Here is a 23,296-nt window from a genome sequence, read left to right as displayed (position 1 = left end):
AGGAGGCATTGGTGAAAACATATGAAATTTCAGATATGCAAGATGAGTCAGCCTTGGAAATTAATTGAACAGCATGGTATCTATAGATAACAATACAGAATACACATTAATTTTTCAAAGAGTGTAGATCTTATGTTCTTTTCACAAAGTTTAAAACAGATCAGGGCAGGAGGAAATTTTTGAAAGTTGTAAATATGTTTATGGAATTTCTTTTGAGAGTTTCATTGGTGTATACTCACTTCCACATTCACCAGGTTGGATACTATATATTACATATGAGTAGCATGTTTGTGTGTAAAACACATGAATAATGTGAGTTAAATGAAATGTGAGTATCGATTTTTAGGTGCTCATGAAATATATAGAATATATATAAAGCAATGATAATAAACTTTCAAAATATATCAGAACACCCATAGCTGTATGAAACTTGAGCAAAGTTTATTTGGAGGCACTGTGGTCACATAATTTACAAATGCTGACTGTGGTCCATAGACACTTCATTTGTAGAGTTATAAGTAGTGTTAATTTATCAGTCAAGAACAAAAAGAAACTGTAAATCCTCAGCGATGACCTCAATCTTAACCTTCTATTACTTTGAAGTGTTTTGGTAAGAATTATCAGAGAAAGCTAAAATATTATGGAAAGGATTGACTTACACAGTGAATTCTCTGAAGTTACTTCTAGTCACTAGAAAATCTACTATTAAACATTTTTTTGGAGTATCCAAATGGCTTTAGAGGATTTTTAAATTGATATTGAGCTTTAGGGGCAGAGAATGACTCATTATTTTGTTGAAGGACTGTGCTTAAAGAGCCAAAGGTGGAAGATTTTACATTTATGATGCTCAAGCAAAAGTTATGAGTAATGACATGGTCACAGAAATCATTGTTGTCTCCTTTGGTGATGACTCATTGATGAAGAACATTGTCATTTCTTTGTCTTTCTGTCTGTCTGTCTGTCTCTCTGTCTGTCTCTCTCTCTCTCTCACCCCCACTCCTCGATAAGAACTTTGTGGGCATTTATGCAATGAACAAGCACATAGAAATTTGCTTCGTCCTCTCCCTCTGTTTCTCTCTCTGAGTTCTTAACATCACCAACATAAAGCAGAGTAACATTTTACTTTTTCATTCTTTTTCTTAGTTATTTCACTATTACAATTTTTGGTATTCATTTTAAATTGCATTGAAGTATGGAGTTATATAATATTTTTAGTTTTATGAAAGACACATGAGCTTTGGTCCATCTGAACGACTTTCAAGTCCTTCTTTGCCACTTTATACCATGTGTCTGGAACAAGTTACTTCCCTTGATCTTAGCTTGCTCAACAGTGAAATAGGCCATTAATTCGTGCCTCTTGGGGCTATTGGGAATATTGAAAACATCCTGTGACAAACGCACCTATGATATGGTTTCTGATCTATAAATTGCATCTATTTTGTTTTTTATTATATTTTATATTTATATTATGGGATCCACTTAATTTATTAGGATTTATCTTCCATCTATCACACTCTTTCTAGTTTCTTTTGAGTATTACAACTTTTTAGTAGACTAATAACACTTCCAAGCCTGTTTTTTATGGGTGGAGAAACTGAAGCAGCCTCAATTGTTCATGACAACTGCTGGCTGTAACAGCACTGACCTTTTCCATGAGAATTGCCAGGGCGTTGCTTTTGAACTGCTGCTATCAGTAGACCCAGGTTGCGTGCCTGGCAATCCCTGTCTCCAGTTTTTCTGCAGAAGAAAAAATCAGCATGTCAGGCATTTCCATTTGAGCTTCAACTTTGTTTCAGGGTACACCCATCCTTTCCTGGAAGCTGGGTACTTGGAGCACTTCCAGAGGTATTTTTCTTATACCCAGTTATTTGCTGAGAATGATGCATTTAAATGAAGATTTGTTTTTCTGTGTGATTACTTTGTGTTTCTTTTTACCTCTTTGGAATTAGCTTAAAAAGATAGAAATATTTCTATGTTTTTATATTTATGTAGAAGTTATAATGAAAAATGCACAATTCATATTGTCCAAAATATGTACAATTCTCATTGATTTTATTCCCCTTGGTTTTATCCCTAAGATAGTCTCTCTTTATAGATGGGGAATTCATTCTCTCTCTCTCTCTCACATTCACACACACATAAACACAACATGTATGTATTTGGTATTTCAACACGTGTGAAGCTCCTGGTGTTTTGGGGGATTGTAGTGGTCTTAGCAATGCTGAAGAATAGATCCATCTTACCATGTCGTTGATGCGAGATTTATATCACACATCAAGAACTGTATATCACATCTAGAACTATACCACAAGTAAAATATTCCCTTCTTTAGTTAGTTACCAGGAACCTCACGCATGTTCCGAACTCAATGTGAACTCCAAAGATAAGCAGAAGTTGGCAAAAGAATAGAACATTGTAAGTAGGAGTAATTTGCTTTGCTGTTTTCACAATTTCATTTTAGCAGTAGCTGCATTTAAGATTCAAAATTACAACTGCAATGCACATATCTTTTAAGTGTAAAAATGATTTTGTTTGTTACTTTATGCTGGATGAGTTATGTGGTTTCAGCATATTTGTAAAATATTTGAACATGTATGCTTAATGCCATCAGCAAAATCATTATCTGCCTGTCTCCAATTTAGAAAAATAATACTTATTTTCTTTAAAAACATATTTAGAAATTATTAACTGGAACATAATTATGCATGTTTTAGGGGTATGATATGATATTTCAATACTTTTATGCAATGTATAAGGGTCAGAATATTCTCAAGTATGTGTTTTTAGTTGACTGGAAAGGTTTAACTTTACCTTAAACTATAGTCAGATAACATATTCTGTGTATATTACTGTTAGCAATATATACATTTTCTTATGGCTTTAGTATTAGCTCCTGTATATGTTCGTACTTGAAAAGAAAGCATATTCTGAAGCTTTTATATATCTCCTATGTTATTAAACTCAACTTCTTTATTTTGCTTATATCATATTTTTTTGTATTTTTAGCAACATTTTAATGCTTTTTCTACTAGTTACTTGAAAGCCAATTAAAATCTCCTACTTTAAAAAATTGTCCAGACCCTGTATTAAAAGCAGGGTTTATTTTTCCTGCATATAGAGGAAAAAAGATAGTAAAGCAGCTAGGAACTAGGGTAGTTGATTTAGGAAGCAGGTTGACATCTACAATCTGGATTTGGAGTCCGGACCATCTACCTTCTAATTCTATTTTCAAAGGGCAGTATATTAATATTGAACCCAACTCTCAGAATCTTTGTGGCTAAGAAAGGTGGACATCTGTGGATCTCTTAGGAAATGTCTTACTGAGCCAGGTACCTTGCTGTGCACTACATCTAAATTATGATTTGATATTGGTGATCATTCACTACTGTAGTTTATGGTCTTTTTTCTGACGAGGTGACTGGGCTGAGGGAGGTTATGTGTTGCCCAAGGTCATCCTGCAAGCAGGTGCTGCAGCTGGAATTCCAACCTAAGATGTTAGGGTTTTAGGCCTGGGCCTTAGCTGTTGAACAGCACTGCTACCTAAGAGGCAGCTCTACCAGTGTTGGAGTTTAGGGGCACTGCTATCTGATGAACGTAGAATTCATGCTGTCTAATGGACCTTTATAGAACACTGAAAATAGTGATGTGAATGCAGTCACACCAGAAGTAACTGGTCACTTCAGTCGTGCCACTGAGCTATCAAAGGTTGTTGGAGGGTAGGCCTGTAGTCCAGCAGTTAATATACGTCTGCTCCACATGGAGTGCCTGGATTCAGTTCCTGACTCTGGTGACTGACTTCGGCTTCCCACCAGTTCAGCCCTGGGAAGGAACAGTGATGGCTCCACTGATTGTGTTCAGCAGCATGGGAAGCCTGGCTTGAGCTCAGCCCTGGTCACTGAGGGCATTAGGGACTGAACCAGTGGATAAGATCTCTCCCCCCACTGCTTCTCAATAACCAAATAATTCTGTTTTTTAAGATTTATGTATTATTTTTATTGGAAACGCAGATTTCACACACTAAATTGAAATAAGTACAATTTAGCCTTTTGTTGAGAGAATTTTTAATCCTCTGATAAAACTAATGAAAAGTTATAGTAGATATTATTTCTAGCTTTCATTTCTAGTGTTGTTTTCATTATGTAATGTTGCTACGTTAATATTATTTTATGTGGCATAAAACACTTTATCTATGTTTAAATACTTCCAAATGGAATTTTGAATTCTTATGTACCTATAGGTAATACTAAAACCGTTTTCTGCTCTGATTCACACCCTCCATTTATTCCTTTCTGTTGGATTATACCCTTCAGCATGTGTTTCATCTACCTAAAAAAGTAGAAGCAAGGGCCCATCATGGTAGCCTAGCAGCTAAAGATTTCCCCTTGAATGCAGTGGGATCCCATATGGGTGCTGGTTCTAATCCCAGCAACCCCACTTCCCATCCAGCTCCCTGCCTGTGGCCTGGGAAAGCAGTCGAGGATGGCCCAAAGCCTTGGGACCCTGCACTTGCATGGGAGACTGGGAGGAATGAAGTTCCTGGTTCCTGGCCTCAGATCAGCTCAGCTCTGACCGTTGCAGCTGCTTGGGGAGTGAATCAGCAAATGGAGGATCTTCCTCTCAGTCTCTCCTCTTGTCTGTAGATCTGTCTTTACAATAAAAATAAATTTTTAAAAATGCAGAAACAGATTATCAACCTTGTCTTGACTCTGCATGCCTCTAGCTGGCCCCCTATTTCTTCAAGAGTTTTACTTATAGAAAAAAAACTGGAACATGCTATCAATATAATCCTCATTTTTCTTTTCTTTCTTTCTTTTCTCTTCATTTTTCGTCCCCATTCTTTTGACCCTATGCCAGGCATCTATCCCATTGATCATTAAGAAGCATCTTCGCTCTCACCCCAGAGTAGTCTCGGAAGAGCAGTTACTGAGTCTTGGGTAGTGGAAAGCAGACCACACCCATCCTCCATTTCAAGCCTCCAGTGTTTTACCACTCAGAGAAAAATAATCTCAACCTCCCCCATGCTTACCCTGATAAGAATCCACAAACAACAAAGGGTCTCACTGTATCTAGTTCCCTCTACCTAAAATGCACGCCCCATAGCTATGTTGTTGAATTGCCCCTGAGAGCTTTTATGGTCATCTCTGTCACATGTCTTCATTGTGTCACTCCAGCTCTTTAATGGCATCACTTCTGAATTAAGTCAGAAATGGTGCAAAATGGTTCCTGAGCAATTAACATATTTTGCACCATTTACCTTCCTGGCAGGCAGAATGGTGCACAATATCGTGGTCAATAGATACTTGATATGGTGGGAAAGTGGTCCAAGGTATGGATTTAAATAGGCTCCTGGAAATTGACAGTTGATCTTACTGATTTGCCAGGGACTGGTAGGAATTGACCTGGAATATCAGAAACAAGAAAGTCTTGGGGAGAGAGATACCAGAATGGACTCATGGTAGTGAGAACTTAGTATACATAGCCACATGAGCCAAGTGAACTCACAAGATGGTACCTTCACAGAGGAGATGAAACAGATCAAAAGACTCTTCAGGAGATTCTTCCCTTGGCTACCTTAGGGCTCCTGCAATAAATTCATGAGCAATGTTCACCACGTAGAAGCTGCAGGTGTCTCAACATCATGAACTGCTGTCCAACAAAGTTAAACTAGCTAGTGCTTTTGCTGAGTACCTGGGCTTCTAAACCGTCAAGACCAGCACTGAGTGTTCATTCGGTTCCCACTTCTTAAGGAGAGCACACTGCTACACAGTGACCAATACATCACACTGGTCCTAGTCTCTCATGGAAAGAACACACATTCATCGTTACTGGAATGGACTCTGATTCTAAGATGTTTGCCTTCTTGTTCCTCAGTGTCTCTGCCTGCACCACTTTCCAAGAGCAAACCAGGTGTGGTTTACCTCTCAAGGATTCCATAAAATATAGCCTCACACTAAAGAAATATTTTATGATGCAAAAGTTTGATAAAGATCACAAGACCAAGAAGCTGTATCACTGAAAATATCTGGCAGCCAAGATACCTGCTTGGGAATAATGTTCTGATGTGAGGAATGCTGCCCTCCATTGTGTGGTGGGTGCAATAAACCCAGGACACCCACATGCTGTTATTTCCTGGTACAAGAACATTGAACTAGAAACAAAAGATTGTCCCTTTACACAATCACTGCCAGTACCCAGAGAGTGAATCAGTGCTTCTTTCCTAACAATTTTAGATTCCTCAGCATTTGTGGTCTGAGTTTCCAGGTAGAAAATGTTTCTGCCAGGACAAACAGATATGGGATCTACCACATTGAAATTACCATAAATATTCACTCAGCCTAAATATATCAAGCCTACCAAGTATACTACTGGAGAAAGTTTTGATTATCTTGAAAATGGAGAATTGCTTTGACTTAAGGCAGACAGGAAGGGGCAGCGTCCAGAATTAAGAATACTCCCAGGCATATCCTTGGCTTCAGTGTGCAGTGATAATTGTGAGCAGATATTTGTATCACCAGCCTCAGCCAAGAGCACAGCAGTAAAGGTCCAGATCTCTTAGGGATGAGCTCTAGAGTCGCTCCCATTATCTGCATTTCTGGCTAAGGATTTGGGATAGAGAGGGGGCTTTGTGAGTATTATCTAGAGCCTCAAGTCCAGTGTCGCCGGTCACATGTCTCTTCAACTGTATTCTAGAAAGCTTTTTGCGTGGCTGTCTACTGCCGACAGTTCTGATGGAGTGTGCTTCAAATGGAGGATGTGAGGAGACGTGAATGGTGTAAGGGCTGCACAGTGTCCGTCTTACGCTCAGCCTCATGTCTTCTGACCACAGCTTTGAGCTGCAGTGGGTTTGAGTAATTCTCTTTGTGTGTTGGCTTTCTGGGCTTCAGTGTCTTGACTGAAGTTTCTACCAAATACCTTTCTCTGATGCAGTGACTTAGAACGTTAGAACTCAGGCAAGCTGAAGTTGTAGGAAAAGTGTGGTATTTGATGAATACATGCTTCTTGCGAGTGGTTTTGGTTCTGAGAAGATGACATTCTCCCTAAAAATTTCCAGATTGAACTAGAGCTGTCCCTGAGTGGTGCCCACACTTTCTGTGTTCGAGTTCTGTTCTCCCTCACCCCTCATAGATCACTTCCTAAACAGACTGTCTCCTGGCACATCTGGGCCTCCGACTCTGCTTTTTTGGAATTCAAGGTAAAAACCTCATTTGATAAAACAGTGGTCCCCTTCTCTACTCAAGCTTCTTTTTTAATAGTCATTATCCCCATCAGATATAGCAACAGTTTTACAAATAAATTGATTAATGACAAATTGTTCTAAGATTAAAAATCATAGTGATAAACATGAAATAAGTTACCCAGTTATTCGATACCATCCATTTTATTTATTGAATAGCATGTTAGTGATATTAGATATCTAAAACTAGAATTCTATAGATAATTTTTTTGTCTTTCTTTTCCAGGTTTTTCCCATGAAAATCATTTTAACTATGGAGTGGATAATGCTGAGTTGGGAAACAGTGTGCAATTAGTGTCTTCTTTCCAGTCAATTTCCTGTGATGTAGAAAAAGATGCCAGTCATTCAACTCATATCACATGCTATACTAGGTCTGCTGTAATGTATCTCTAACAATACCATGTATGTCTTGTCAAGAATCATAGTTGTGCATATTAAAATTATAATAGTTTATCTCCTATTGTAAGTAATATTTCTTAGTTGTGGTATTAAGTTTTATAATGTTTAGACTACTTTATGCATTTATCATGCTTAATTATTAGTGCTGTTTCCACATTTTGCCGTGATGGGAATCTATCTTTTATCCTTTTCCATGTTTTAGAGCTATCATTTTATCATTATTGAGCTCTTGTAGAAGATAAATGAGTACTATTAAATTCTAATCATGTGCTTCAAAATACCAAAATAATGCTTTCCTGTCCAGTTTGATTAATTTTGCTCAAAATCTTCACACCGTCATTAAGATTAAATTTGATCATTTTGTATAATGGCATTTTAAGTTCTTAAGTACTGCTTCAAATTGATTGGTGTTATTAGCGATGCCAGAAAAATTTAAAAAGTGATTTTAAAACGCTGATTTCAAATATTGATCTGAAAACAAGTAATTCATATTCTAGAAGATCTCATCCAGATTAGGTTTACTTGACTTTTTTTTTTTTTGATGAGCAAAAGACTGCTTAGAAGGAAACCCTATTAGTTAATACATGTTTTTTAATGAACACTTTTTTTTAAAAATAGAAGCAAAGCATAGAAAGTTAAAATGCCAAGGCGATGTTACTCACTTAAATGATTATTACTATTATCTTTGTTTTCATAGTATTTATTGCCTTTGTTATAAATACCCATGTGAGTAGCCAGACTAATTCCCCTGAGCTTTGTTAATATTAGAAAGTGCAGTATTCGAGGGATGGAGTTCATCATTTCAAAACACAAAATAGAGTTTGTACATAAGTTAATATTTTGGAAGCTTTTGTACCGAAATGACATGTGGTGTGGGCAGTTCTGTTCCTTACTGCTGTATTCTGCCGTGTCCTTCCTACCTTGCAGAGCAATGCCAGAAGGTTCCTATGCCGTGCGAGTCAGTGTGGATGGGATTCCGATTGCGGAAAATAACACCTGTGGAGGTCATGTCAACAGCCGGGCTTGCTCTTTCAGCGTACGTAGGAAGCCCCTCTTGAGTTTATGTCTAATTGACCTCGTGTTCTTTCTTGCAGAATTGGATACTTATTTTTTAAATTTACAGATGTGAGTTGTAAATTTTCTGTTTTCATAATTGAAATGTAATATTGAAAATATGTGTGTGTCTAAAGATAATGTTCTCCAGTTTTAGTCGTCTTCCATAATAAATGAATCTTCTATTTTTTTTGTTTCCCCCTCCTTTATAAATTAATTGTGCCAGTGAATTAAAGCTTTTATATTTGCAATTACTCTCTTGTTCACACTCTTGCCCATTTCTTCATTTATGCTCTTACTTTTTCTCCTTTTTCCTACTTTCATTGACCTCGCCATTTCACTTTTAGATGCAAATAGACCTATGTTTCTTTTTTATATCACTTCTAAAGTAATAAAATACAATGTACCTGTATGCAGCATATGAGCCACTCAAAATTTAGTTGCCTTAACTAGGACAACATACATTTGCTTCTAAGTACTGTCTCTTATGCTTTTAGAAGTTGTATATGTGTTTTAAGTTATCACTTGCCAAGTACTGCCGGGTTCCGGCATACAATGAAATGTTGGGAAAAGCAGGGTCGTCTCTGATTCTGAGTCTCTGAGTTGGGCTAGCTCTTTCACGCTCAAAGGATCACCGCTGGAACAACCCGGCTGATTCCACTGTAGCTTACATGCTGTCTTGATCCTCTAGCAGATTGTCTAGACTTGTTCCCATTGTTGCAGACTGCTAACCCCAGAGACAAGAATGCCTCTGGTCTCCCAATGTTTTCTCTGTGTTCTAATTGCTGAAACAAACTATGAGACCAGAACAAAATCAAGAAATGGAGATAAACCAGGATCTAGGTCTCCAAAGGAGGGGCGTGAAGAAACACTGCAGAGTGAAGATTTAAGAAAGGAGAGAAGTTAAAGCCATGTTTGAAGGAAACTCACGCCTCCCTACCTTCAACACACAACTCACATTCTTTCAATGAGATACAACCTAACTTCTGGTAGATATTCATAACGCAATTACATCTGTGTAATTATATTCAGAATTGAACTGCATGGACCACTATTAATATATTTTCTCAAACAATATGTTGTTTTCTCCATGTGTATTTGCTTAGTGTTCCATGTACTGAGCTTGGACTAAACATGTACCAAATCATCTTTGCCTTGAAGGCAGCCGTCCTCAATCCCTGTGTCCTGCTTGCTCCAGTGGGTAGTGTTCTGTAGAGGTGCTCCTCGACAGCCTATTGCCAGGGTGTGTCCTTTCACATGCCTACTGTGGGCTTCCTCCTTCCTCCAATGTTACCACCTCCATCCTGGATGCCCTGTCTTTTCATTCATTCATTAAATGATACAGTTTCATAGGCCCAATCATATGTCTTCTATGTTGATTTACTCCCTCATCTAAATAAAATCAAGTCTCATTAAATTCAATGAAAGCTTTTTTACTATTAAATCAACCACACCGCATTTAGATTTGGTGGAGAGTTTCGATGAGGGTAGCATGTTAACCTGAAAATAAATTTCACTTAGAATTTTGCAATCTTGCCTCCCTTAGGTCCTGGCCCAGGCTCTCTTCCTCTATCTAAGATGAGACATCTGCATGGAAAAAAGAACTCCAATCTGTTGAGGATCAATGCCTAACAAAATACAATAGACATGATAAAGCAATGTTATGTTGGCTTACAGTTCCCAATTGCTTAGTTTTATGTTTTTTCTTAGCAAGGACTAATAAATATTTTTGCAAATTTTATCCAAGTTCTAAATCTCATACTATTTCACTTGTGTTACATACCTTTTATCATTGTCCTGGATCATTATTCAAAATATTTAATTACTCTTACATTTTAGGAGCTATCTTCTCTTTTGCCAAAGTAATTTGCTCTGCAAAATTCATTTATTTTTAATCTCTGCAGATCACCTATTAAATTGAAAATATTTTCTTGAACTAGACCCTCACATTATAATAGAAACTAAAGGATAACCTTATTTTGATGCAAACTTTGGTAAATTCATACCATTTTTTCCTAATATGTGTTGCCATGACCTTTTTAAAGATCCTTATATACATAGCTTTCAATTTTTTTTTCCACCAAATTAACTCATCTTTTAATTCCATTCTCCAACAGCTTTTTGACATATCCTCATATGGTGTTTAATATGTTTTCTTCCAATATTTTGCAAATGATAATTAAAGTGAAGACACAGTGGATTAGTGAGATTGATTTGGTATTATTCATTTGAATAATAATGATAATAATTTATTTTATTTTATGGTCAAGGCTCTGGGATTTCCCCTCCTCCCGTCCCCTTACTGATTTCCCTTATATTGCTACAGTAGTATAGTCCTTAAAAACCAATCAGAAAACCCATCATTCTTTAAAAACCCATCGGTCCTTAAAAACCCATCATTCTGCTATTTAGGTGTATCTTGACATTGTAGAAATGAGCAGTGGCAGGGAGTCTAGCATTCTATGTCAAGATATATTTAATAGTTTCATTGGGAGTGCATCTTTGATTTGGAAGTAGGGATGTATACTGCATTGTATCTTCACATCCATATGATAGTCTATTAAACCGTTTCTCTAGGTAACTATATGTACATGCATTTTTACCTAGATCTATTGGTCATGTATTTTGCATGAAGATTGCTCTATATCAGAGAGAATATATATTTGTCCTTTTGGGATTGATTTATTTCACTGAGCATAATGTCTGTAGTTGAGACCATTTTGTTGCACATGGTATAATTTCTGTCTTTTTTATGGCTGAGTAGTATTCCGTAGAGTAGATGTACCAGTTTCTTTATCTACTCCTCCAGATAGTATTTAGTATGTGCCAGGTGAGGTTATAAATATTGTACGGTCATCAATTCTTCACTTTGTAATCCTATGAATGAAGTATAATTTATCTATTTCTATTTTATGAGTAGTGAAACTGAGGTGCAAAAACATGCAGCTGATAGAAGGTGAGCTCCAATGTGAATTCCGATGGTTTCACCCCAGACCCTCAGCTCACAGCTGTGCTAGCTGCCTTGCTCAGAGCTGTCTGAGCATCTCAAATAAGTAGGCATTAGTTTTTGATTTGAGGGAAAAAATTACCACTAACTTAAAGGGTAGCACAACACAGCTATGTTAGTTTACAGTGTTGTAGATTAGCAGCCTGACAGGAGTTCCACCAGGCTAGCATCAAAGTGGCGCTCAGCAGAGCTGCCTTTTCCATAGACATTCTGGGAGAGGATGTGGCTCTGCTCGCTCAGCAGGAACTGGCCATTGTGTTGTATCCTGTGTCCTGTGTCACCATGGCTTCACGCCCATCATCACATTTCCTCGGCCTTGTCTGTCACTCACAGGGACTTCACATTGGACCCACCAGGGTAATTTCTCTGCTTTAAGACTGGAGCAGGGACACCTTTGGGAAGCCATTATTCTATCTGCCACAAAGGATTAGCTTCCAGCATATGGAACTTCTGCTTCCCTTCTGTTTCCTGTCTGGTATTACTCTCTGAAAAATGGTTTCTGCATTGCTCTAAGTCATCACCATTTGTGGGCTACAAAACTCACTTTGCTAGGTTTTTTCCACGTTTGGCTCCTATGTTTTTGGAACATGCTTTGTTGTTTTGTCTTTATGGGCCTAACTAAAAGCAGGTTTTCTGTGGTTTTATTCACCTAATTCCTGATCGTCTTTACCAGAGAACCTTATTGCTGTACATTGGCTTACCCCATTGAAGGAAAAATGATTCAAATTTTAAAGTTCCAGCATAAAAACATTGTGAAATGAAAGGGGATTTTAGAAGTTACAGAAAATGTCTTCAATAACCAAGAAATGTTCTGAATGCTGATTCTTATATATAAAAGGGATTTTGTTTCAGTAATACCATGGTTAATGTTGAAATATTAATAATAAAATGATCTTGGCAATAATACTAGGAACAAAAATAATGCTGATTGCTATTCTTACTTTATAGGCCAGAAGTTTTAGAACACCCACCATAAGAAGCATCACACCTCTCTCTGGGCCTCCAGGTCTGTTATGCAACAGCTGAAATTTCCTTTTCTTGCGTGATAATCTTTTGACTTTGTAGTATATAAAGTTTACAGAATCTGAATATTTACAAATAGCATCTTTTTATTGTGAGAATAATGATGGATATTTTCAAAGGATTTTCATTTAAAAGGCTGCATTTTAATTTACCCTAATGTTCTCAACTTTTTCCCCACTGAATATTTGCTGGGTTCCAGGGTTCATTGTATCACAGTGTGATTGCAGCTGCTTATAATCCCCATCACCAATATGTGAGAATGTACTTTTTCTTTTAAGATTTATTTATTTTCATTGGAAAGTCAGATATACAGAGAGGAGGAGGGACAGAGGGGAAGATCTTCTGTCCTCTGACTCACTCCCCAAGTGGCTGCAGTGGTCAGAGCTGAGCTGAGCTGAAGCCAGGAACCAGGAACTTTTTCCAGGTCTTCCACACAGGTGCAGGGTCCCAAGGCTTTGGGCCATCCTCGATTGCTTTCCCCCGTCACAAGCAGGAAGCTGGCTTGGAAGCAGAACTGCCAGGATTAGAGCCAGCACCCATATGGGATCCTAGAGCATGCAATGGGGAGGACTTTAGCTGCTAGGCTACTGTGCTGGGCCCAAAAATGTACTTTTCTATAACCTGGATTATTCCACATACTGCCTGTTTTTAAGTATTTATATGAAAGATACAGTAAGTTTTAAAGAATTTTTGTTCTTTGAATTATATAATTTTATATAATTTTTATTATATAATTTTATGTTTATTGATCACTCTATTCTTCCTCCTATAAATAACTTATCTTTGGCTTTACTAAAAGTTGCTCATATTGTCCTATGTTAAGTGAAATGGACTTTTATTTTAGGAGTAATAACCATTGTGTGCTATCTAAATCGGTAATAATTTTCACTTGCTTTTAAAACTCATTTCGCTGTCTTTAGATATTTTTTCATTTTTATTATCTATCTGTAGATGTTAGGCTTCATTCTTAAAAAAAGAGATTCTGCATTTGAAAGGGCTAGAGAGAAAGAGAGGGGGTGAGAATAGGAGGGACTAAGGAAGAGATCTCTCACCCACCTGTTCACTTCCCAAATTGTCTCAGTAACTGGGGTTGGACCAGACCAAAGGCAAGAACTTGGAGTTTCTTCTTAAGCTCCCATGTGGATTCAGGGCCCAAGCATTTGGCCCAGCTTCCGCTGCTTTCCCAGGCGCATTACCAGGGAGCTGGATTGGAAATGGAGCAGACAGGAATATGCTGTATACAATGCCAGCAGTGCAAACTGTGGCTTAACTGGCTGTGCCACAGCACTGCCCCCCAGATTTGGTAATTCTTTGTTTTGATGTTTTACAAGGCTCCATATGCTGATTCTATAGCTACTACATACATTTTCATCCATTTTTAAAAAGATTCATTTATTTTATTGGAAAGGCAGATGTACAGAGAGGAGGAGAGACAGAGAGGAGGAGAGACAGAGAGGAAGATCATCTGTCCAATGATTCACTGCCCAAGTGACCACAACGGCTGATACTGCGCTGATCTGAAGCAAGGAGCCAGGAACTTCTTTCCTGGTCTCCCATGCAGATGCAGGATCCCAAGGCTTTGGGCCATTCTCGACTGCTTTCCCAGGCCACAAGCTGGGAGCTGGATGGGAAGTGGAGCTGCCAGGATCAGAACCGGCGCCCATATGAGATCCCGGCGCGTTCAAGGAGAGGACCTTAACCATTATGCTGTCATGCCAGGCTCCATTTTCACCCATTTTTTTCTTGAGTTTGTATGTTTTCATTTTTGTGGTTTTTTTTTTTCCCCAAATAAATTACCCTTTCACTTGAGCCTTATTTTGCTCAACATTGCAGACTCCTATGATATGCTTCTTGAATATATGAATACTTGTACATGTTCCTACTTGGTAGATTTATTAGAACTTTAAGATCAGTACAACCAAGAATTGTGAACATGAGATGTAAGTGTCTATATGCTGGTTGCATCATGAAGAGTGTTTTGTATTGTTCTCTAGACCGATCCTCTGACGTGGCACCTTTTGGGATTGTTTTCAGGCACGCTGCTAACAATCCAAGGCAGAATCTTCACCGACGTGTATGGAAGTAACACTGCACTGAGCTCCAACGGGAAAAATGTTAGGATTTTGAGGTAATTTTTGATATGTAAATATTTCTAGGGACTCATAAATAGGATGTGATATAAAACAATGGTTCCGAGGGTATGAAACTTATGACAGTGTGATCAGGCTCCCCAGATGAGCTTAGGAAGAAAACTAAACTACTGAGCAAGTCTCTGACATGGAAACAGTGGGCAAAGTGCTTTTCATTTTTTATTTCACATGCTTTCTTCTTTATCTGCTATGGTTTTATTATTAGGAGGCATACAGAGGCAAGTGCAATCATAACCATATCATAATTATAGGCCTTTATAGTGGAGGATTTTCTTACTTACTTCTAATGACTTCATTTTGCATACAAAAATTATCTGAAAACTGGACCTCCTATAGCTGAATCAAAATCAAGAATAGAGCTCAGGTATGCCAACACTTGCCCTATGGCACTGTAGAACATGGCAAAGAGATGGAACCAGAAATAGCCAACAACTCACTTCCAGGCAAAGTTCGAATTCTGGATTTTCCGTTTACCAGCTGTGCACCAGATGGTAACAAGAGTTCATTAATTAACATCTAAAAATAAGTGTGCCACACTGTGTACTGGAACCTAGCATTATTGCTCGAGTTATCTTTTCTGTAACTTCGAAGGGTTTATCTCAGTCCATCCTTAGATGACTGATAATCCTGTTCATTTCCTAGAGAAGGAAGGACAGACGCAACAGCACTGCTTTCAAGATGTCTCAAGTTTATTGCATAATGGTAAACTAGATCAAGAAACAATTGAGGCAGCACTTAGGAAAATGTCAAATATTAAAAGGATTTTATATGTATAAATACATATGCATTCATAATTTTATGAAACAAGCAGCTTGAAAGTGTTAATAAAAAGATAAGGACAGGAGAATCAAGATGGCTGAATAAGGTAAGGACACATTTAACCAGATGGAGAAATATTAGCCAGTGTGAAGCAGAGAGGGCATGTTGCAGGAAATAGAAGAGGAAAGAACAACAGCAGAGGGGTACCTGGAGACTGACAGACACAGAAAAGCAGTGAAAAAGTGACTGATAACCCAATGGCATTCAGCAAACGCAATCCGAACTCCACCAGCCACAAGGTGGGAAGGGACGTTTACCGGGAGCTCCGGAGGTGAACTTAGACAAAGAACTGCCCATCCTGATGGTATGCTTGATTTGACCAGGAGCAGAGACAGAATGGCAGGTACCAGACAGGTGGTGCAGGAACAGGGTGGATTTCACAGCCCCGTCTGCTTCCTAGAGCCGTAACAGGCGTCATTTTGTTTAAGGAGGCAAGGACCATGGGGCAGGACTGCGCATGCACTGAGCTAGGAGTGAACTTATTTCTGACTCAGTGAACTGCAGCAACGTCGCATCCTACAGGTTCCACCCAAGACAGGTCTGGGTAGCTCTCAGACCTGATGGCCAGCAGATCAAGAACTCTAGTAGTGGCACATTAGGCACCATTTCTTACAGCGTGGCAAAGAATTTAAGACTGCAGGGACAGCAAAGAGCTGTGCATGTACTGAACTCGGCAGGAACATACTGAGCTCAGTGCGTTTCACTGGTACAAAGGGAAAATAATACCGACTACAGCATTGTACGTCCACGTGATCCTCAGAACTAATGACCAACAGGTCCTGGCAAGATCAGCACCACCAACAACATAGCTATACAGGACACATGGTGTCTTCCTTATCCTTGGACCTGCTCTAACAGGAAGTCGGAGAAAGGTTGTACAGATAACGGAGTAGCCTCAGCACGGTATCACAGGAGGTTGTGACTTGTAAGCCAGGAGCTGGGGCAATGGAGACCATGGTGGAAATCTAACATAAGAACCCAGACCTGTAACTTGCTGCAGGGAGTGGCACAAGTGACTGCAAACAAAGAGCCCTGCACCGACTGCAATAAGTAAAATCGAACTGTAGACCTGTGGGTAACACAGCTTAGAAACCTGCCCCAAGGAGAAGACTCTGCAAGCTAGAAGTACAACGACCAAGAGCAAAAGAAGACAGAGGCACAATGAATATTATTCAAGACTCCCCTGCCAAAGAAGCAAGAACCTTTCCCAACCTCAGGGTTAACATGAGAAAATGGGGGATACAGAATTCAAAACACTTGTTATAAAACCTCTTATCAACAACAAGAAGCACGTAAAGCAGGCGTTCAAGGAATTTAAGGAATATATCACAGTGGAAATGAATCAAATGAAAGCTGATGGGTTAGAAATGAAGAATACAGTTGAGCAAATGAAAAGTATAGTAGAGAGTCTTCAAAATAGAATGAAGGAGGCAGAAGAAAGAATCTCAAAATTAGAAGATATTTCCTATCACCAGGGGGAAACAAACAAAAATCTGGAAGCAGAAATGGATCAGGCCAAAAAAAGTATTCAAAGGCCCAGTGTGGTGGCCTAGTGGCCAAAGTCCTCACCTTGAATGCACCAGGATCCCATACGGGTGCTGGTTCTGATCCTGGCACCGCTGCTTCCCATCCATCTCCTTGCTTGTGGCCTGGGAAGGCAGTTGAGGATGGCCCAAAGCCTTGGGACCCTGTACCTGTGTGGGAGACCTGGAAGATTTGCCTGGCTCTTGGCTTCAGATCGGCATAGCACTGGCCATTGCAGTCACTTGGGGAGTGAATCATAGGATGGAAGATCTACTCTGTCTTTCCTCCGCTCTATACATCAGACTTTGCAATAAAAATAAAATAAATCTTTTTTAAAAAATTAAGAATTGAAAGACACTATTAAAAGCTCAAATATAAGAGTTATCTGAGTTCCAGAAGGTGCAGAAAGAAAAGCTGGGTTTAAAAATGTATTTAGTGGGGCCCGGCGCGGTGGCGCAAGTGGTTAAAGGTCCTCGCCTTGCACGCCCGGGATCCCATATGGGCGCTGCTACTAATCCCGGCAGCCCCGCTTCCCTTCCAGCTCCCTGCCTGTGGCCTGGGAAAGCAGTCGAGGACGGCCCAAAGCTTTGGGACCCTGCACCCGCGTGGGAGACCTGGAAGAGGCTCCTGGCTTCGGATCGGCATAGTATCGGCCCGTTGCGCTCACTTGGGGAGTGAATCATCGGACGGAAGATCTTCCTCTCTGTCTCCTTCTCTCTGTATATCCGCCTTTCCAATGAAAAATAATAAAAATAAATCTTTAAAAAAATGTATTTAGTGAAATAATGAGGAAAAATTTCCCTAATCTGGAGAGAGAATTGGGAAACAACATACAGGAGGGGCACAGAAGTCCCAGCAGGCTGACCAAAAGTGATCTTCACCAAAATATATGATAATCAAGCTCCCTTCAATCAAACATAAGGAAAAGATCCTTAAATGTGCACATGAAAAAAATCAGTTGACATATAAAGGAATGTCAAACTCACACAAGTTCTCTCACAGGAAACTTTATAGGCAAGAAGAGAATGGAACAACATATTCCAGATTCTAAAAGAGAAAATTGTCAGCCCAGGATAACGTACCCAGCAAAACTTTCCATTATCTTTGAAAATGAAATGAAATAAAATTTTTCCACAGTAAAGAAAAGTTAAAAGAATATGCCTCTTCCAAACTTGCCCTACAAATGATACTTCAAAATATTCTCTTAACAGAGAAGAGGAATAGCACCCACCAAAACCAAAGACAAATGTCCCACTGAGCTGGAAACTATTTTGTTTAATAACAGTAAACTAAAGGGTCATATTTTGTAATAATATGAAGTTACAGAGGAAACCTCAGACCTCAACCTGACAAACCCTTGCATTCAGGAAACCCTGAAATATTTCACACAGAATTCTTTTCACTAATCTCTTTTAAAAAGGTAAAATTTTTACAGATCCATTTTTTTCTCATTTGTACCATGATAGTAATGGCATTAGGGTTCCCAAGGCATTTTATTGTACTCGAGTTCTACTAACAGGGAGGGAGTAGGCACAGTGAGCTGTGCCCCAGGTGAGAAGCTAGGATGCATTCTTACAAATCCTAGGTTAGCCCATACCTTAAAGTTCAAATCCATTTCAAAATATTGAAGGCGAGAAAATAAATAGAAGGCTCCGTGCTTACTAAGAAGCTTTTTGTCTAAAAGATCTAATAACAAAACAATCTAAAATAAAAATGCAAAGAATACATATTTCAGGCCAGTAGGGTCATGGTGTCATAAACACATACAGCCACACCACTGTGTAAACTCCCAGATACAGTTGAGAGAATAGACTGGAGCTGAGCTGTCTGAACCTGAACTTCTGCGATACGTTTTCGCTAGCTGCAGGCTTGGACAAAGCCGGACCTGTTTGCTCCGTTCTCACAGTTCTCACAGGAGAACTGCAATGATTCTGAGTAAGTAGTAAGGTCCTGCAACTGCTAGATGCTAAACTTATGATTAAGTCAAAATAATACAAAGTGCTCGAGGGAGAATTTGAATCCATGAATATACGTAATGTGTGCAGTAAGTAGATTTTCTTTAGAAACCTGAGGTAATCATGAAATGTAACACTTATAAACATACATTAAAATGTTTAAGGCTCTATATATGTAGAAACATTCATTTTCTCATATTTCTAGTGAGTGTGAATCTGTTCATACCTTGGGGCTGGGATTGGCTACGGAAGAAGTTAGGTGCTTTGTTCTGGGGTGGGGAGGCTCTATAGTGTGAGTCGATTGCCTGTGAGAGTCTGCGAGCACCAGGTCCTGTCAGCCTTTGAGTGAGCAGGTCAGGCCTGATGAGCTCGGAGACATGAAGGAAGGCCTGGCAACCCAAGCCTACTTCTTTCTCAGCTCCCAGTTCCAATTTAAGCATCACTGAAGCCAGCAGGGATTTCCTTAATCATGATGATTGTGGAGTGCTTGTGTCATTTAATTCCTATAGCATGAAACTTTTTACACAGTGCTTTTCTGAATTGATTGAACTTGAGGTAGATTCGTTCGTAGTCAGTTTCTAGTATTTTCTTATTCTGTAGTAGCCATTGCCTTCTAATATGTCAAATATGCTCTGATGTCCATGCTTGTTAATCTCTTCCAGTTAAAATTCCATCTCAGAAAAGCAGGAGCCTTGCTTCATTCACTGTTGTCTCCCAGAGCACAGAGCAGGGATGTCCGCCTAATAGATGTTCGATAATTGTTTGATAAGTGAATAAATGATGGATAAGAAGAGAATGAGAAGGAAAAAAGGTAGAGGAGAACATTTTGAAACAATTTATTAATTGGAAGTTCCCCTTTTCTTTCTAGAGTTTATGTTGGAGGAATGCCCTGTGAGCTTCTTATACCACAATCTGATACTTTGTAAGTAATTCAGATAATGTTTTTAAAAATCAATAGTAGAGTTTAAATAGCAGCTTAGCAATACTGTACAGGCAAATGCTTTACAACACAGTATTCATGAATTACTTTACATGGTGGTTCGCAATCACACAGTTAGAAGCTGTATTACCTCCTCCTCTGTCTCAAATACAGCATGACATGAAGGACTGTTAGGTTAACATGAGAAAATATATTTTGAAAAATATATTTGCCACAGAATTATCCAATTCAGTCCTATTTCATTTTTTTAAATTTACTTACTTCAAAGGTAAAATTACACAAAGATAGAGAGACAGAGAAAACAGAGAAGCAGAACCAGCCAGAGAGAGAGCTGGTTCATTCTGCAGGTGGTTCAAACAGTGCGATGGGCCAGGTCAAAGCGGGACCCTGGAACTCCATTCAGGTCTCCCGCACGGGTGCAGGAGCTCAAACACTTGGACCGTCTGCTGTTGCTTTCCAGGCACAGAAGCAGGAAGTTGGAAGTAGAGCAGCTAGGACTCGAACTGGCGCTCATGTGAGATGCTGGTACCATGTGCTGAACCACAATGCTAGCACTGGTATTTTATCATTTATAAAAGTAATATTAGTAAGGGATACCCAAATTATTATAAAATCTTTTGCTAGCTGGAAATCTACTCAGATATCTTCAGCTGAAATCTAGGAAATATATTGCAGAATTTTTGATTGAAATAACAGTTTTTACCCTGATACACATTCTAAAATTATTGAGATTTTGAAAGTGCTGCACAATATTTTTTAAAAACACCAGTGTGCATATATGCTTTGATATTAACATCTATGTTTTCTTAGATATGGTCTAACACTAGATCACCCAAATGGAGACATGGGGTCTATGATTTGCAAGACCACTGGAACTTACATTGGTGAGTACTGGCAATGCTTTTTCTAATTGTAGATATCTTTTGACTTATTTTCCTGTTGTGTGTTCTCTTGGGCCTCCCCCACCCTTTTCTGTATCCTTTTTCGAATGGGTATTTTCCCTTTTCTTTGGCTTCCTTTTACACTCATGTGAACATACTTTCTTTCTTAAGGATTGTACACAAAGTCAGTTTCGAATTTCTTATTTTTGCTTCAAAAGATTCTATGACTTTGCTCTGCTCTCCCAGTTGTCTTCATTTCGTTTTTCTCTGCATGCTTCCTTGCGTTGTGTATCCCAGACATGGGGTTTTTTTACTTTTTAATTTTTTTTTGGTCTTTGTTTTTAATGCTTGCAGGAGCTTCTTGGCAAGTTTCCCATGGTGAATTATTTCAGATATAATGCATATCCTCAAACAGTTGCCTTTGGCTTACTGACTTTTGGTTCTCCGCACTCACTCTGCTTTTCCTAGATAGCCTTATCAGCGGCTGGAGCGTGCTGCTAAGTGTGCGCAATCTTGACTGCAGCTGCTGCGGGAAGGTGCTTTCTGTCAGGAAGTGGCCAGGCTCGCCCAGCACCTAGCAAAGTTTCAGCAAGAGTGAATAGCTGCTGAATCAGTGAAAGAAATTTCAGAGCAACTTGGCTCCATTTCTCTTCTTTAATTTTTCTTTATTTACAATTCTGTCACAAATCTCAGGGCGTCCTAACAGATGTCTTAACTGAAATCCAAATGTCTTAAAATTTGACAAAAATGCAACACTGTTGACATTTGATTATGAATGCTTTAAAGTTGTATATGCTACTTCAGACTTCATTTCAATGAGGATTAATAGGTATAATAAAATATTATAAATAATTTATACATAATACAATTTTGATTCTATGCTTTTTTTTTATCAGTTCCTAAGTCAGCTTTATAACTAAAAGTACTGTCCTGTGATTGGGAATGTAATTGATTGCTTTTTTAAATTAATTTCAGGTCATCACAATGTCAGCTTCATATTAGACAGTGATTATGGAAGGTAGGTCATTTTGTAAATACTAATTTTCATAATTGATTCAGCTGAGTAAATAAAGTATGTATTTACTTTGTGTTTAGATGCAGACATTTCAACAATTAATCAGCCTATTTTCCCAAATTAACATTTAAGGAGCTGTATCCACCTTTCACTCATAATTTGTGCCTCACACATGACCTGTCAGTAGTTGGGAAATATAGCAGTAAGTAAAACAATAAATAAAAGACCTTTGGCTGCTGTATGGGAAATTGGTATTTCTCATGGCTCTTCTGACTTAATTATAGCTCTTTTATAGCTGAAGTAATTAAATTTTGATTTGAACTAGTGAAAGACTAAATAAAACCCCAAGAATAATATTATCTAATACATGTTTTCTTTCCAGACATCAAGACACTATTGTAAAAGATGGTAGTTACAATTTTCAATTGTGATTTTAATATCAACATTAATAGTTTGTATTTGTAATTTTTCATAAACTAGAAATTGTTTTCAAACATTTTTGCAATAATCTAAGTGAGAAGGCTTTTATAATTTTATAAAAATATCAGCCCATGCAGATGTCAGGTTGCAAACCCCACTCAACAGATAAGAACAATAATGCACTGGCAAGTAGAATGTTAAGCACTTTCTGAACATTATCTAATTTATTTCTCCAAAAAGAATCTACCAATTAGGTCCTATTATGTACCCCAAGTTACCCATTGGGAAAATGAAACTTAAGAATGCTAAATAATCTTCCCAAGGATGTTCCATTATAAGAAAGTAGCAGTTGGGTGTAAGTCCAAAATACAAGCCGTCCACCTGTAGACCTGAGGATTTTGTTCCCATCCTCTGCCATGACTGGTGCAGAGTTTCAGCCACCAGTACAACACGTCATCAGTAGTTGATACCCCATCCTGGATTCTCAACCACGGCAGGATTGTTGCACTTCAGAGCATTTTCAAATCTGTAGAAACATTTTCTGGATGTCACAGTAACTGGATATGTTAATGAACTGTAATGGGCGGAACTGTGATTTGCCAAACCTAAATGAACTGCTCTGCTCAAAATGTCATATTGTCTGTCATTGAGAAAATGAGACAGATGACAGAAACCAAGTAAATTACATATTAAGTATCTAATATTAATATTGCTGTAGTTGATCAATGATAAAACATGGGTCTCTTTTCTGTTTTTGGTCTGAAAAGATGTCAAGAGATTACACATTTGAAAAGAAAGCCAAAAGCTCAGTAAAAGTAAATGCTATTCCTGTGTTAGTGTTCACGGACTGCAAAGGAATATGAGACCAGTCCAATT

At 38.5% G+C, this 23,296-nt stretch overlaps 1 protein-coding gene across 1 annotated transcript in view; it reads left to right on the top strand.

The window, feature by feature from the left end:
• The window catches only part of PKHD1L1 (PKHD1 like 1), a 151,442-nt gene that overhangs the window by 3,705 nt on the left and 124,441 nt on the right, over positions 1 to 23,296 (top strand). The window contains exons 3-9 of the mRNA XM_040979402.1: positions 7,461 to 7,605; positions 8,561 to 8,669; positions 12,642 to 12,699; positions 14,751 to 14,844; positions 20,033 to 20,086; positions 20,915 to 20,988; positions 21,961 to 22,003. Coding sequence (XP_040835336.1) covers positions 7,461 to 7,605; positions 8,561 to 8,669; positions 12,642 to 12,699; positions 14,751 to 14,844; positions 20,033 to 20,086; positions 20,915 to 20,988; positions 21,961 to 22,003 — 577 coding nt within the window. The remainder of the gene's footprint in view (positions 1 to 7,460; positions 7,606 to 8,560; positions 8,670 to 12,641; positions 12,700 to 14,750; positions 14,845 to 20,032; positions 20,087 to 20,914; positions 20,989 to 21,960; positions 22,004 to 23,296) is intronic.

This window comes from Ochotona curzoniae, unplaced genomic scaffold, assembly GCF_017591425.1.
Source record: "Ochotona curzoniae isolate NIBS_2020 unplaced genomic scaffold, NIBS_Ocur_1.0 contig_3190, whole genome shotgun sequence".
NCBI lineage: Eukaryota > Metazoa > Chordata > Mammalia > Lagomorpha > Ochotonidae > Ochotona > Ochotona curzoniae.
The sequence above is the reverse complement of the archived record's forward strand: the minus strand, read 5'-3'. Positions and strand labels throughout refer to the sequence as shown.